This window comes from Giraffa tippelskirchi, chromosome 5, assembly GCF_054371585.1.
Source record: "Giraffa tippelskirchi isolate mGirTip1 chromosome 5, T2T-mGirTip1v1.2.pri, whole genome shotgun sequence".
In the NCBI taxonomy this organism is placed as follows: Eukaryota; Metazoa; Chordata; class Mammalia; order Artiodactyla; family Giraffidae; genus Giraffa; species Giraffa tippelskirchi.
The window spans coordinates 37,914,398-37,928,684 of NC_137279.1; the positions used below are offsets into that span (position 1 = coordinate 37,914,398).

At 42.7% G+C, this 14,287-nt stretch overlaps 1 protein-coding gene across 1 annotated transcript in view; it reads left to right on the forward strand.

The window, feature by feature from the left end:
• The window catches only part of VPS13D (vacuolar protein sorting 13 homolog D), a 272,477-nt gene that overhangs the window by 22,719 nt on the left and 235,471 nt on the right, over positions 1-14,287 (forward strand). The window contains exons 7-18 of the mRNA XM_081491462.1: positions 519-623; positions 1,791-1,961; positions 2,353-2,453; positions 3,588-3,756; positions 5,909-6,010; positions 6,166-6,367; positions 7,371-7,550; positions 8,661-8,791; positions 9,627-9,702; positions 10,142-10,312; positions 11,524-11,654; positions 14,019-14,151. Of these exons, the coding sequence (XP_081347588.1) occupies positions 519-623; positions 1,791-1,961; positions 2,353-2,453; positions 3,588-3,756; positions 5,909-6,010; positions 6,166-6,367; positions 7,371-7,550; positions 8,661-8,791; positions 9,627-9,702; positions 10,142-10,312; positions 11,524-11,654; positions 14,019-14,151 (1,672 nt within the window). The remainder of the gene's footprint in view (positions 1-518; positions 624-1,790; positions 1,962-2,352; positions 2,454-3,587; positions 3,757-5,908; positions 6,011-6,165; positions 6,368-7,370; positions 7,551-8,660; positions 8,792-9,626; positions 9,703-10,141; positions 10,313-11,523; positions 11,655-14,018; positions 14,152-14,287) is intronic.

Below are 14,287 nucleotides of genomic sequence, written 5' to 3' on the forward strand. Positions count from 1 at the left end.
ACCTGGTACACCTAGTAACACTCCAACCTACTTTTCTTAACACTCAAGTAACTCTCCACTCCTCGTGTGTGTCCGTACACATGTCCCAGTACTGCCCCACCCCTGAACACAGCGCTTCAGTTACACAGATGTAGTCACCGTCTTTTGGAGCAATCAGGCTTATTATATCACTGGCCCCACTCCTTGCCATGTGTCCCAGACCTTCCCTTCTACCCTCTGTCTGAAACATGCACAGCTTTTGATACTTACCTGCCCAGTGGTATTTTCTCCTTGTTTGCTTGTAGCATCTTATATATTCTTCCTCTGCTTTTCTCTGCTTAATTACATTTGTTCACATGTTTGTGTTTCCATTTAGCTAGATTCTGAACTCTGTAAGAGCAGAACCATGTTTTCATTGTTTTGTATCCTCAGCACCTTGCAAAGTGGCCTATGCATGATTCTTCACTAATGACCTGTTGAATGAATGAATAGATTCATGAATAAAGAATCATTTCGCTTTCTTCCCTGTCTTCCCTCAGGTACAGAAATTAATGCGGAAAAAGCAATTAGATGTGGCAGAGTTTAGCATCTATTGGGATGTCGATTGCACTTTATTGGGGGATTTGCCTCAGGTGGAGTTACAGGTATGATTCTGGCAGGGCTCTCTTGTAACACAGCACAGCAATAAAGTGTGTAGGATCACGGCCACATGGGGTTCTGTTCCCGTTCCTATCCCCTTTCCCTCCTTGGCATCTGTTCTCGAGTATGTATGAGTATGTTTTTTGAGGTACATGCTATGTCTGTAACTCTAAAAAATATATAGGGATTTGTGTATGTTTTACATTTATAGTGTATTATAGATTTGTTTTCTTTTTTTCATTTAAAGCTCCGTTTTTAAGATTTATCAGTGTTGCTACTGGTTCATTGCTTCTGTTGGATGGTATTCAGCTGGATGCACTTAACATATTAGTGTTCTCTGCTCTTTTGGCCACTATTGTACACCTAGGTTTTCAATGAATGAAGCACCACATCTGACCCTTAAGAAGAGATTTCTTACTATATTTTATGTTGAAATTTCACCTTTGGTGGGATTCCTTTAAGAATACTTAGGATATCATTGTAAATCATTGGATGTAAAACATTACCATTTGTGAAGGATATTTAGAAAAATCTGAGTTTAATCTTTTTGTAAAGAAATTGAAGGTGGTTTTAGGTGAAATGGAGAGAAAGTTCTCATATTTCCCTCAACCATGATTATCCTTGCATGCTGTTGTACAGAATGGTTTTTGTTTGCCAGTTTGATTAAATAGATGTTGTGTATTCATACAGTAGACGAGTATGCAGCTATAAAAAATAAAGGGCAGAGATCTTGATAATGAATACATAATAGTCTCTAAGATACAGTATTAAGTTTCAAAAACCAAGGTAAAAAAACATGTATGCCTTCTGTGTAAGACTGGTTTTAAAAACCAGAAAGTTATGCATTTGCCTGAATCTGTACAGAATGCTTCTGGTGGAATATGTAAGAAACTGGTGTCATTGGTTGCCTCAGAATAGGGCAACTGGGTGACTGCAAGAAGGAGTAGGAAGGAGAGATTTCACTTTTTTTGCCTTTAAAATTTTAAACTGTGTGAATGTATTACCTGTGAGAAATATAAATACAAATTTAAAAATGCTGGAGAGCTTTAGATTCCCAGTTTTCTCCTGCTTTTGGATTCTGATGTCGTATGCTGTAGATTAGACAACATTGCACCAGGTGACTTGATTCGGGAAACATTTGCTGTAATGACAGCCATTCTTGTGACACTCAGGAGGCCATGGACAGGAGCATGGAGAGTCGCGACCATCACTACATCTTGGAGCCCGTGTGTGCATCTGCTCTTCTGAAGAGAAACTGCTCCAAAGAGCCTCTGCGCTCTCGGCACGCTCCTCGAATCGAATGCGATATTCACCTAGAGACCATTCCCTTGAAACTCTCTCAGGTACCCGCCTCCTCCCTGTCACTGTCTGCTGGTAACTGGGGTGTTGATAGAAGTGTCCCCTCGTGGGAATGGAAGTGCACACGAGACCAAGCTATGGTGGTTGCAGAACCCACTGTCTTTATACGCTTGGGTTGGGTGTGTCTCAGGTTAGTTTGATTTGATGTTTTAAGTGTTGAACGAAGAGCACAAGAGAGACAGTGAATCTGTGTACTTAGCTGATAGTGTTCAGAGAGACATGCTACGTGGTGCCGGAGTTTGGTCTTGCAGTTGGCATTGGATTTCAACTCAGTGGGTTGACTAGTGTGACTCATCCCTGTGACGTGTAGTGTCTTTACTGAGCAAAAGAAATAAGCCAGTTCTAACCTTGTACCGCTTAACTTCTAATAAAAAGCTGCAGTACCGGCAAATCATGGAATTCCTCAAGGAGCTGGAGCGAAAGGAGAGGCAGGTGAAGTTCCGAAAATGGAAACCCAAAGTGGCCGTGTCTGAGAAGTAAGGCTTGTCAATTAAGTGTTGTGTGTGGAATGCATTTTCTAGCATGTTCTTTTTTGTATGTAGATCAAACATGTGCCTCACTGTCTTTTTCGCATGGTTGGAGATAAAAGTATAGTCGATTTTTCTGGTTTTTAAAATGCCATTTCTGTTGTTTATCATCGTTATCATGCTGTTGTGTATCTCTGGTTTCACGGGTTTACTCTTAGGTTGAGCATGGTGGAATTTAGAAGGTCCTCTCAGTCTCAGGTGTGTTTCCCTGGTGGTTCAGTGGTAAAGAATCTGCCTGCCAATGCAGGAGACACAGGAGACTTGGGTTCGATCCCTGGTCCGGGAAGATCCCCTGGAGAAGGAAATGGCCACCCAGTCCAGTATTTTTGCATGGAGAACTTGATGGTCAGAGGAGCCTGGTGGGTTACAGTCCATGGGGTCGCAAAGAGTCGGATATGACTTAGCAACTGAACAACAGCAATAGCAACTCAGTCTCATATAGCAAGGAGACTGGTGTTGCTCTGGTGGGATCTGACTGTGTGGTAAATATTTTGTAGTGCTCTTGAACCTACTCCCTTGTATCTTTTCTCCTAACCAGTTTGGTCAGTATTTATGTAATACACTTGATGACATCTATAGCATAATTTCCAGAGCATTACAAAGAGTCAGACATGACTGAAGTGACTTAGCACACACATAGGATAAATAAATATTTTCATGTAGATGTGCTCAACTTGACCAGTCAATATATTAAAACTTTTTTAAAAGATCCTATGTATTTCCAGTCTTTCCTGAAGTATTCCATTTAAAATCTTTAACAGTCAAATCCTTGCTGATTATCTTACAATAGTATTTACTGTAAAGCTATCACTTGATTATCTGTCAGTGGGAGAGGTTGATGTCACGGGTCCTTCAGACCAATTGAGTAATGTACTATTATCAGTGTATCTATCGAGGATGCAGTGGATTAGGTTTCCCCACAGATTGAAGTTAGCCTAATATTATTTGAATTTGAGGCATAAAGTGATGGCCGACAAGAGAGGAGATGTCCAGAATGAGAGTGGTATGCTGTGGATCACCCTGGGTCGATAGCATTTTCATTGCTTTTGCTGTGAGTAACTAAATGGCTATGAAATGTTTCAGCTGCCGAGAGTGGTGGTATTTTGCTTTGAATGCCAACTTGCACGAGATCCGGGAGCAGAGGAAGCGCTGCACGTGGGGCTTCCTGTTGGGCCGGGCCCGTGACGCCGTGTCTTACACTGACAAGTACTTCACCATGTTGAGAGGAGGCTTACTATCTGCAGACGACAAGGTAAGGGATGTTGTCTCGTGTTTCTCGTCTCCATTCAGAGGGTAAGAATGTCTCTTCAAGGCTGAAGAAAATGGAATCTGTGAAGAAGTAAAAGTCTTTGTTCGGGATCATAGTTTTATAGGATAAAGTTGGCCTTAATAGGGTGAGAGCTTCTTGGAAGACCGGGTTTTGCCTCGGTAGGAAGCTTTCTTCACCTTCTGTTCTAGAGGGGAGCTGGGACATGGGCTGGGAGGAAGGTAAAGGGGCCGTGGTCCCGCCAGGCCCTGTGGCTCTCTGTGCTGGGCCCAGAGAGACTGCGTGTAGTCTCTCATATCGAACACTTGATCCTAAATCTTTTCCTCACATTTTCCCTAATCCCAGCTGACTTGATGGACCCTGGAGTTTGGGGGATACAGCCTAGGCCGAGGGTGTGCAGCGAGGGGAAGGGCAGCTCCAGTTTCAGTTACCTGTAGGACCAGAGACCCTTGGAGCTGGCAGTCCTAGGGTCCTGGCCTGGAGGTTCCTCTAGTTCCAGTCTGTCTCTGTTTCATCAGGGAGGGCAGTGGGGAGTGTTTTCCTCCTTGATTTGTTTTGGTTTTGTGAGCGTCAGTTTTTGTAATAGCAATTTAGACTTATTCTGGCCTGGGGATTGTCTCAATTAACGCTTTCTTTAGTAAACACTTCTAAGCTTCCCTTTAGCACCTGTCTTAGCTTGGGCTACTATAACAACATTCCACAGACTGGGGTGCTTTAAATGGTGGATGTTTACTTCTCACAGTTCTGGAGGCTGAAATTCCATGATCGAGGTCCCAGCAGATTCGGTTCTTGGGGAAGACCATCTTCCTGGTTTATGGGCAGCCGCCTTCTCCCTGTGTGCTCACGTGGCCTTTCCTGGGCAGAGAGAGAGCTGTCTGTCTTCCCCTTCCTACAAGGGAACTAGTCCCATAATGATGGTCCTGTCCTCATCACCTCATCTAAGCCTGTTCACCTCCCATGGGCTCCACCTTCAGATCCTGTCACCTTGAGGGTTAAGGCCTCAACATGCACTTACTGGGGGGACACGTTCAGCCTATGAGAGCACCCCACTGTGGTAACCAGTGGCAATGCTGCATCCTTGGGTGTTCTCACCTGTCTTGCCAGCACCCTGAGGTATGACCCACTCTGCTAGTGCTTTTTTCATGAGTGTCAGGCGTGGTTACTGACATAGAAGCCCTAATAAAAGGATGGAATAAACCAGACCTTTTGTTTTGGATGGTTTTCTTAAAGGTCTAGGGAAAGACATGGAGCAAGGGAAAAATCTAAATTACAACTGAGGTGAGCAAGTAAACATGTATAATCTCCTTTTCCTTAATGGCAGGGTGTAAGGCTTCCCTGGTGGCTCAGATGGTAAAGAATTCACGGCAGTACAGAAGACCCAGGTTCCATCCCTGGGTCAGGATGATCCCCTGGAGAAGGGAATGACAACCCACTCCAGTCAATATTCTTGCCTGGAGAATCCCATGGACAGAGGGGCCTGGTGGGCTATAGTCCATAGGGATGCAGAGTCCGACACCACTGAGTGACTAGCAACTTTCACTTTCAAGAAACAGCTTAGGAGAGCTGACTCTGCTTTCTTCCGCATCTTTGTGTGTCGCTGGCCACTGTTGTTCTTTCCTAAGTAGCATGAAACGAATGAAAATGACCACTTCCTTGCTAATGTCCCACATGAAACATAAAGAAGCTGGAGGCTTGCACACTTACTCTGTAAACTAGGTCCTCAGTTTCCTCCTCTGACTTGGGAAGATTAACAACCAGCCACTGACTGGAATCAGTTGAGGTTAACTCATGTGAAAGCACTTTGTAAACTGCCTTTGCTGAGCAAAGATGGGCTATTCCAGCAACACTTGTCCTGCAACACTTGTCCTTCACTTACCCATTAACAACTCAATACCATCTCTGCTCCCTCTGCACTTCCCGTTAGTCTCAGAGTACAGGTAGGATCTACCGGGGTTATACGGAAAAGCTGTTTGAACCAGAAGCTTAGCAGTTATGGAACTCACCGTTTATCTTCATGGTTTCTGGGCCTTGGAAATATTGGGGGCCAGGTGGGTTCCTTCAATACTGGATGGGTTCGTGATGGTGTCCACTTTCTCTGTAGCCATGACACCTGTTTTGTCTTTCTTCACCCGAACAGGAGGAAATGTGTCGGATTGAAGAGGAGCAGAGCTTTGAGGAACTGAAGATTTTGCGTGAACTGGTGCATGAACGGTTTCACAAGCAGGAAGAACTGGCAGAGGTAGGAGATCCTCCGAGAGAAGCTGTGTTCACACCCAGCACGCTGAGTGCCTCTGGGGGCACAGAGAATGAGGAGTGGTCTCACAAATGAGAATGAGGTCTCACGCCCTGTCTCTGTCTTTGGTCCTCACGTGTGCTCATTTCTGATTGACACAGAGCCTACGGGAGCCTCAGCTGGATCCTCTGGGAGACTCTCCTGGAGACCCAGGCCCCGGGGGAGGCAGCGGGATGCTGCAGTACCTTCAGTCCTGGTTTCCCGGCTGGGGTGGCTGGTACGGGCAGCAGAACCCTGAAGGGAAGCCAGTGGAGGGCCTGATGGCAGAGCCGCAGGAGCAGTGGACTCCCGAGGAGATCCTGGGTAAGGTGGGAGATAGCTTTCATGTGCCCTTCTTGATTACAGTGAAGGGAGACGCTTGGTTCATGGTTCACCTATTTGTTAAACTGGCCCATGGTATATTTCAAATAAAAAAAAAAGTAAACATTTGTAACAGTTTGTCTCATGTTTATAGAGGCAGAGAGAGGTTTTTTTAAAAAACAATTTTCTTTATTTATATTTGACTGTGCTGAACCTTTGTTGCTGCCTGGGCTTTTCTCTAGTTTCGGTTCGTGGGCTCAGTAGTTCCGGTTCCCGGGCTCTAGAGCACAGGCTCAATAGTTGTGGCCCATGGGCTTAGTTGCTCTGCAGCATGTGGGATCTTCCCGGACCAGGGATCAAACCTGTGTCTCTTGCATTGGCAGGCAGATTCTTTACCACTGGACCTCCAGCGAAGCCTGAGAGTAGGTTTTGAGAGATACTTCGTTTACAACTCCATTACTGATTTGAATATTTACATGGTTTCAAACAGATCTGAGTGGCAGTGATTTTAAGAGAATTAAGTTGGAGCCAGTTCAAAAGTTTGAAACCCTGAGGGCTTGAATACCAGTGCAGAGTCACCCTTTAGACCCAAGCTGTCCAGTGTGGTAGCCGTAGTCACAAATGGTTATTTAAATTTATTCAGATAAAATAAAAAACTCACTTCCTCAGTTGACTAGCCACATGAGCCACCGTGCTCAGAGCCTCCTGTGGTTAGTGGCCACCATGTGGACAGTGCAGTGTATAGAGCATTGCACCGTGTTGGGCAGTGCTACCTTATACTGTAGTTTATCATGAATTTGACATTGCCCCTCGTTTAACAATAAGTTGATCAGAGCCCTTCTAAGGCATTTAGAGTTGTTTCATGTTGGTGAATAAAAGTCACCCATGACTTTGGAGTTCTTTCCTAAAGGGGAGATAATAGTTATGTCGTATCACTGAGACTGCGATCAGTGCTTTTTAAACTTTCCCATGTGTTTTCTTAAAGTCTCTTCTTCCTCATGTTCAGGCTCCGAGGAGTTTTTTGACCCTACTGCGGACGCCTCTTGTATGAACACGTACACAAAGCGAGACCACGTCTTTGCAAAACTGAACTTGCAGCTGCAGCGAGGGACCGTGACTCTGCTGCACCAGAAGCAGGGGGCTCCCCAGATGAACCAGAGTGCTTTCATGCAGCTTGAGTTTTCAGGTGCTGCCCCCAAAATGCTACCTGATGCTATCTCCCCAGACACCAGTGTCCACTTGAGTCTCGGTATTTGTGGTAGTTCTGTTGTAGAAAGTTGCTGTGAGTACTGAGTCATGGCCCCTAGGGGAAACACAAGGTTAGATGTCTGTAAGCATTTGGTGATCACATTCATCAGTGGATCAGTACGTAATGTTGTTCTCTGTGTGTGTGTGTTTAATGACACCTTATTTAATACATGTTGTTGATTCATTAATGGAACTCATGGCCAGCGACACTGAAACTGTAACTGATGTCTGAGCGAAGGTTATCTACTACATGTATTTCCTCTATAAGACTCAGCGCTTCCGCACTGTGCTTGGGGGCCCTTTTAAACTGCGAAGTCACCAACAGCACAAAAATGCTAAAAGCTGGCACTAATTAGATCATGATAAGGGCACTGGTATGAGCTGAAACAAGAAGGCTCTGCACATGTCTGCAGAGCACTGAATGTATTATTTTTGGGGTTACAGTAAATTTTAGTGAGTAGGCGAATTTGCAAATATGGAATCTGCAAATAATGAAAAATTTTTGACTTCTTTTTGTGAGTTTGAATTGAAGGTATGTAAATAAATGCCCAGATGTTAGTTATGTCTTCTCACAAATAGATCTGTTGTAGTTCATAAAATAGCCACTTATCTGAGGTCTGTCAGTAGTTTAAAGGCAAGTGACCAAAAAAAACCAAAGAAGCCAGTTTTTGACTGGCTTTGACTTTGCAATCTTGAGAGCTGAGAAATCATAAACTTAGTGTGAACTACCAGATTGCTTGAACTAAATTGTGAAGTGCTCTGTTTAAAATTCATTGTGTTGGAAAACTTCTAATATTCCTTAACAGATTTATGTCAGTGGACAGGGAAGCCTGGCATGCTGCAGTCCATGGGGTCGCAAAGAGTCGGACATGACTGAGCGACTAAACTGAACGGAAGTAGATACGTAGATAGGGTTATTTTGTTCCAATTTGAAGGAGAAATAGTTCATGATATCTGATAGTTCACTGTAAAATATTATATCTAATACTTTGAAAATACTTAAGGCTATGATGGCATAGTATCAGCTCTTAACATTTATCTTCTGTAGGTGTAAAACTTCTAGCAGAATCTCTTCCTCGAAGAAACTCCTCCTTGCTGTTAGTCCAGTTGGGTGGACTGTTTCTTCGGGACCTGGCTACAGAAGGAACCATGTTTCCTCTTCTGGTCTTCCCTAATCCAGTACGTATAGCTGTATGATTCGTCCAGGGTGTTGGTGAATTGCCGTCTCTTTTAGGCAAGCAATAAGTAGTATTAACTTGATTTGTTCTGACATTTGATCATTTTGAGAGAGACACGCTGATCAGAATATAACTAGAGTTAGATAAGTTTTTTGATTTTGTTACCATGTGTTGGTGGGATTTATGGCAGTTGCTTCCCCTCACCTGGTGTTGTAGCCACCTTAGAATAGTTGCCTGGATTTGGAAGAAAATGCTATCAGCATGACCATTTCCAGCATTTCAAGGTCAGTGTTTGAGTTTCCTTTGTATCTTGACAGTGATTTTCAGGCATTCTGATCCTTAGTCACTGATAGGACTTCTCATCTCTCTAGAGTTACAGAAGAACCACTTCAAGTTTTCTCTATATGTGTGGTTTTTTATATATAATATTCTTCTTAGACGAGAAGATCTTTGATCTTACTGAGTTGGCAAAGATATGATCAGAAGAGTTAAATCTTTAGCTCCTTATTATGCTTCCCATAACTTTTTGGCTTAGGGGGTTGGGGATAGGGTGGGAGGGCAGAATAAAAGTGTGAAAATCTGTGCACGTCCAGTCCTCGTTGAGCAGTAGTTCATGTAGTGCCAAGTGCAGAGCGGCGCACTGCCTGGACAGGCTGGGGAAGGCGCAGACTGGAGGGCTCGCCTCCAGGTTTGCATCCCCTGATGTCACATGAGTTTTGATTCGACTGTGCTAAGTGAGAGTGACGGACGCCAAAGGGTAAGATGCGAGAGGTGGTGTGCACAGTGAATTGGCCCCTCTCACTCTGACCCTTATGTGTTTTGTGTGTGTTCATCAGCAAAAGGAAGTTGGCAGAGTCTCCCAGTCTTTTGGACTCCAAACAACATCTGCAGACAGAAGCCATCATTATCCTGGTAAACTGTCATGTGTTCTTAAATTCATCCTTAAAAATGCAATAATTACAGATCAGTAGTCTTGGTCAGAGGTCAGAGAGGGAGTGAGTCCTGTTTTGTGCCTGGGGGTTTGCTGTGTGGATCCTTATCTGACTTGGAGACCACCCTGTGCTCTCCCTTGACCGGTGAGTGACTGAGGCAACTCACAGGGCCTCCAGGTCTGGGGTTCCGTGATGGGAGCGAATACAACAACCCGGTCTTGAGGAGTCCTGTTGATACCTAGAGGCAGTCCTTATTAGGTTCTCTATTTTATAAAGTTTTCAAAAATGAGACTTAATTTGATAATAATTGAGGAAATGTCTTTTTTTTCCCCAGAATTCTTTGCCAGTTATAAAGAATAAGGTGATTGTTTTGCTGTGTTCTATTTATTTATTTTTTCCCTCTGGTTCTTTTCCTCTAGCTGCAGACCCAGATGACCCAGTTTTTGAGATGCTGTACGAGAGAAATCCAGTGCACAGCCATTTTGAGAGGCGGCTGAATGTCAGCACGAGGCCCTTGAACATCATATATAATCCCCAGGCTATTAAAACAGTAGCAGACTTTTTCTACAAGGGAAAGGTTCATGCCTCAGGTTAACTTTTTTGTTTGATTATGTTACTTTCTAATGACCTCTTTGTTGTCACTTCTGGGACAAGGGTTATTATACATCCCAGTGACCTGGTAGTGGTAGAAAAGGCCTGAGAGTAAGTGGAAGGGTTGTCTGTCGATATTGAATCAACGTGAATATCCTTGGAAAGTTGCTCTTCCAAGAGGAATCAATGATTTAATATTTTTTCTTTCTTTGCCTTCATTTAGCATGCATTTAAAATACTTTCCATCTATTATGACAGTGGTTTCCTTGGCTACCCAGGATATTTTAGACCAGAGAATTTAGGAGAAATGTTCAAGAATTTTCTCCTAGATGACAGGATCAGTGGTCTGTTTTACTTGTTTGGTGCAGCAATAAATACTGCAGAGGTCGTCATTGGACTCTTCTGTGTCATCACTGGTTTACATATTCACTGGTTTACATATGTCTGCCTTTGTCTCCCAAAAAGATTTGAGACAGTATGTGCAAAAAAAGCAATCTGTTGACAGAGAAATCGATAAAACAATAGTGCTTTCCTAAATGTATCCATCACTCCCCCTTCATAAGAGTTATTTTAGTTTTTGATCCAGTTTTTTGAGTCTTTTCATGTACATGTATGTGCGTGCATGCTTAGTTGCTCTTTGCGACTCCATGGACTGCAGCCCACCAGGCTCCTCTGTCTGTGAAATTTTCCAAGCAAGGATACTGGAGTGGGTTGCCGTTTCTTCCTCTAGGGGATCTTCCCCACCCTGGGATTGAACCCATGTCTCCTGCATTGGCAGGTGGGTTCTTTACTACTGAGCCCCCTGGGAAGCCCCTTTCATGTAGACGGTGACCATAAATGTCTTGGCTTCATTGCTCTGACACTGATAGATGTAGAAGGCAAATCCTCCTAAATTCCAGTTTCCCTTTCAGTAATGATCATGCTTTTAAGGATTTTGAAATATAATAGTTTAGAATCTTTCAGAAAATGATTCTTGAAATTCTAATAACTTAGATACCTATCTCTTATGTACTACCTTTCTCTGCATGGCTGTTCCTCACCGTCTTTGCCACATTCCTGTAACCCCAGCTCAGGCTGGAGTAAGGAACTCTTGTTGTACAGACTGTTTTTTAGCTTTGGTGGAAATTCCTGGTGAGAGTAGATGTTGCAGTGCTTTCTTTCATCCAACCATAAGAAGATTTCTGACTCTTGGATATTTCAAATCTTGCAGGTTTTGGTTATCAATCTGAACTTGAGTTGAGAGTGGCTGAAGCTGCACGAAGACAATACAACAGACTGAAGATGCAGACCAAGGCGGAAATCCGACAGACTCTTGACCGATTGCTAGTGGGTGATTTCATTGTAAGTGGACATAACGAATTCTCCTTTTGGAGGGCAGGGAAGAGGAAGGCATTCTTTCTGGGAAGTTCTTTATCTACAATAGAGAGTCGTGCTTGTATCAGCTACAATGATAAGTAAATGGAATCTATGAAATACTTATCAGCTAGCAAAAAATAAAATCCCATGTCTTTTACAGTCAGGGTGTAATAAATAAAAACAAATGACTGAGACTAGATCATATATTATTTCTTCCTTGTTTCTGTCTTAGAACATTCTCAAGACTTGTCTTTGTTCCATTTTCTAACCTGATGTTTTATAAATATTTCAATTAAGAACACCCCCTTTTACTTATTATTATAAGAAGAAAAGCAATTGGAATGATACCCCAGTAATTTTTTGTTTTAAAGATTTGTTTATTTACTTTTTTGGCTGTGGTGGGTCTTTGTTGCTGCATGTGGGTTTTTTCCAGTTGAGGCGAGCAGGGACTACTCTTTGTTGTGGTGCACAGGCTTCTCATTGCAGTGGTTTCTCTTGTTGTAGAGCACGGGTTCTAGGTGTGTGGGCTCAGCAGCTGTGGCTTGCGGGCTTAGTTGCTCCTCTGCATGTGGGATCTTCCCAGACCAGGGATTGAACCAGTGTCCCTTGCCTTGCAAGGAGGATTCTTAACCAGTGATCCACCAGGGAAGCCTGATAGCCCAGTTTTGATTCCTGGGAGTGATGATCACTTTGTGATGCTGAGTGCCCAGCTGACATGAGGATGCTTGTGCACAGGGAGAGCCAAGAAACATCTCAACAGTCCAGCTAAACTGAGTTTCTGATCCTGTGGCCTGGGGATGTGCCGCTCAGGTGCAGCAGTAGATGTACCACTCAGAGGGTGGCTTGTAGTTGGTGCAGAGCCAGCTGGGAGTGTAAGGGATGGCAGAAATGTTCAGGGGAATCACTTAGGGGTTTGTAGTATGGGATGCAGAATTTGTCCCATTTTTTTGTTTTTGCATGTGTTTCAACACAAATAACAATATTTAGTACATCTGATTATCTTAGACCAAGAGGTTTCTCTTTCATGGCATTTATATAAATTAGCCTGTACTGCTACATATAATTTACCAAATGTTACTATTACTACATGTGATTATATAAATTATATATTTATATAATATATATAAAATGTGTAAGTCATATATTTATAATAGCTAGGACATGGAAGCAACCTAGATGTCCATTGACAGATGAATGAATAAAGAAGTTGTGGTATATACAGTATATACACACAATGGAATATTACTCAGCTGTGGAAAGAAATGCATTTGAGTCAGTTCTAATGAGGTGGATGAACCTAGAGCCTGTTATACAGAGTGAAGTAAGTCAGAAAGAGAAAGATAAATACCGTATATTAAGGCATATGTATGGAATCTGGAAAGATGGTACTGACAGTTCTACGTGCAGGGCAGCAAAAGAGACACAGTGCAGTGGTCTGCAGTGCAGTGGTTCTCACATAAAGAACAGACTTCTGGACTCAGTGGGAGAAGGCGAGGTAGGATGATTTGAGAGAATAGTATTGAAACATACACATTACCACATGTAAAATAGATCACCAGTGCAAGTTTGATGTATGACTCAGGGCATCCAAAGCTGTTGCTTGGTGACAACCTGGAGGGATGGGGTGAGGAGGGTGGTGGGAGGGGAGTTCAGGATGGAGGGGAGTTCAGGATGGAGGGGACACATATACCTATGGCTGATTCACATTGATGTATGGCAAAAACCATCACAGTATTGTAATTGTCCTCCAATTAAAATAAATAAATTGAAAAAATATATAAATTGTTAATTTTTTACTGTATATAATCTTCTTTGATAGCATTTATATAAATTAGCTAATTTATATAACAAATTCATGGGAAGAGCCATTAATAAATTCGTGAATTGGTCTATTTCTAATATTTCAAATGTCAAGGCTTATGTTTTTCAGTAAGATATTTTGGCCTGAAAGTTCGTGCTTAGCAATGTCCATGAATAAATAAAAATATTTGGATTTCTCATTTATTTGAATTCTATAATTTCTACAATACTTTAAAGTATTAAGTCTTTAGAAATAAGACCTTTCTTAAACCATCGATCATCAGAATCAAAGAGCAAGCAACCCCCAGATCAGTAATTTGCACATTTTTCTCTCCCACTTCAGCCGTTTGCCTGTGGTAATGTCTCATATCCTTAAGCATCTGGATCCACTTTTGTTTTAAATGTTTTGCTTTAATACCATAGACCGTTAGGTCATCCTGTGATCCTAGTGTAACCTTCAGGGAGGCTTGAGCTCTAGCTGATAAAGCTGCCCACTCTTAGCTGTTGTAGTTCAAGGCTATTTAATTGTGGTTGATTCTATTTTTATAGGAGGAGAGTAAACGGTGGACTGTGCGACTGGACATTTCTGCCCCTCAAGTGATATTTCCTGATGACTTTAAGTTCAAGAATCCTGTGTTGGTTGTTGTGGATCTAGGAAGAATGCTGTTGACCAACACCCAAGGTACAATGTGAATGTGAAGTAATAAAGGCATATCTTGGCAGATTGATCTCTCTCTCTCACTGAACCAAGTAAAGCTTAAAAAGAGGTTTATTTAACATTTCTAGGCTCCAAAGTTAACTTGTTACTTTTTTATATG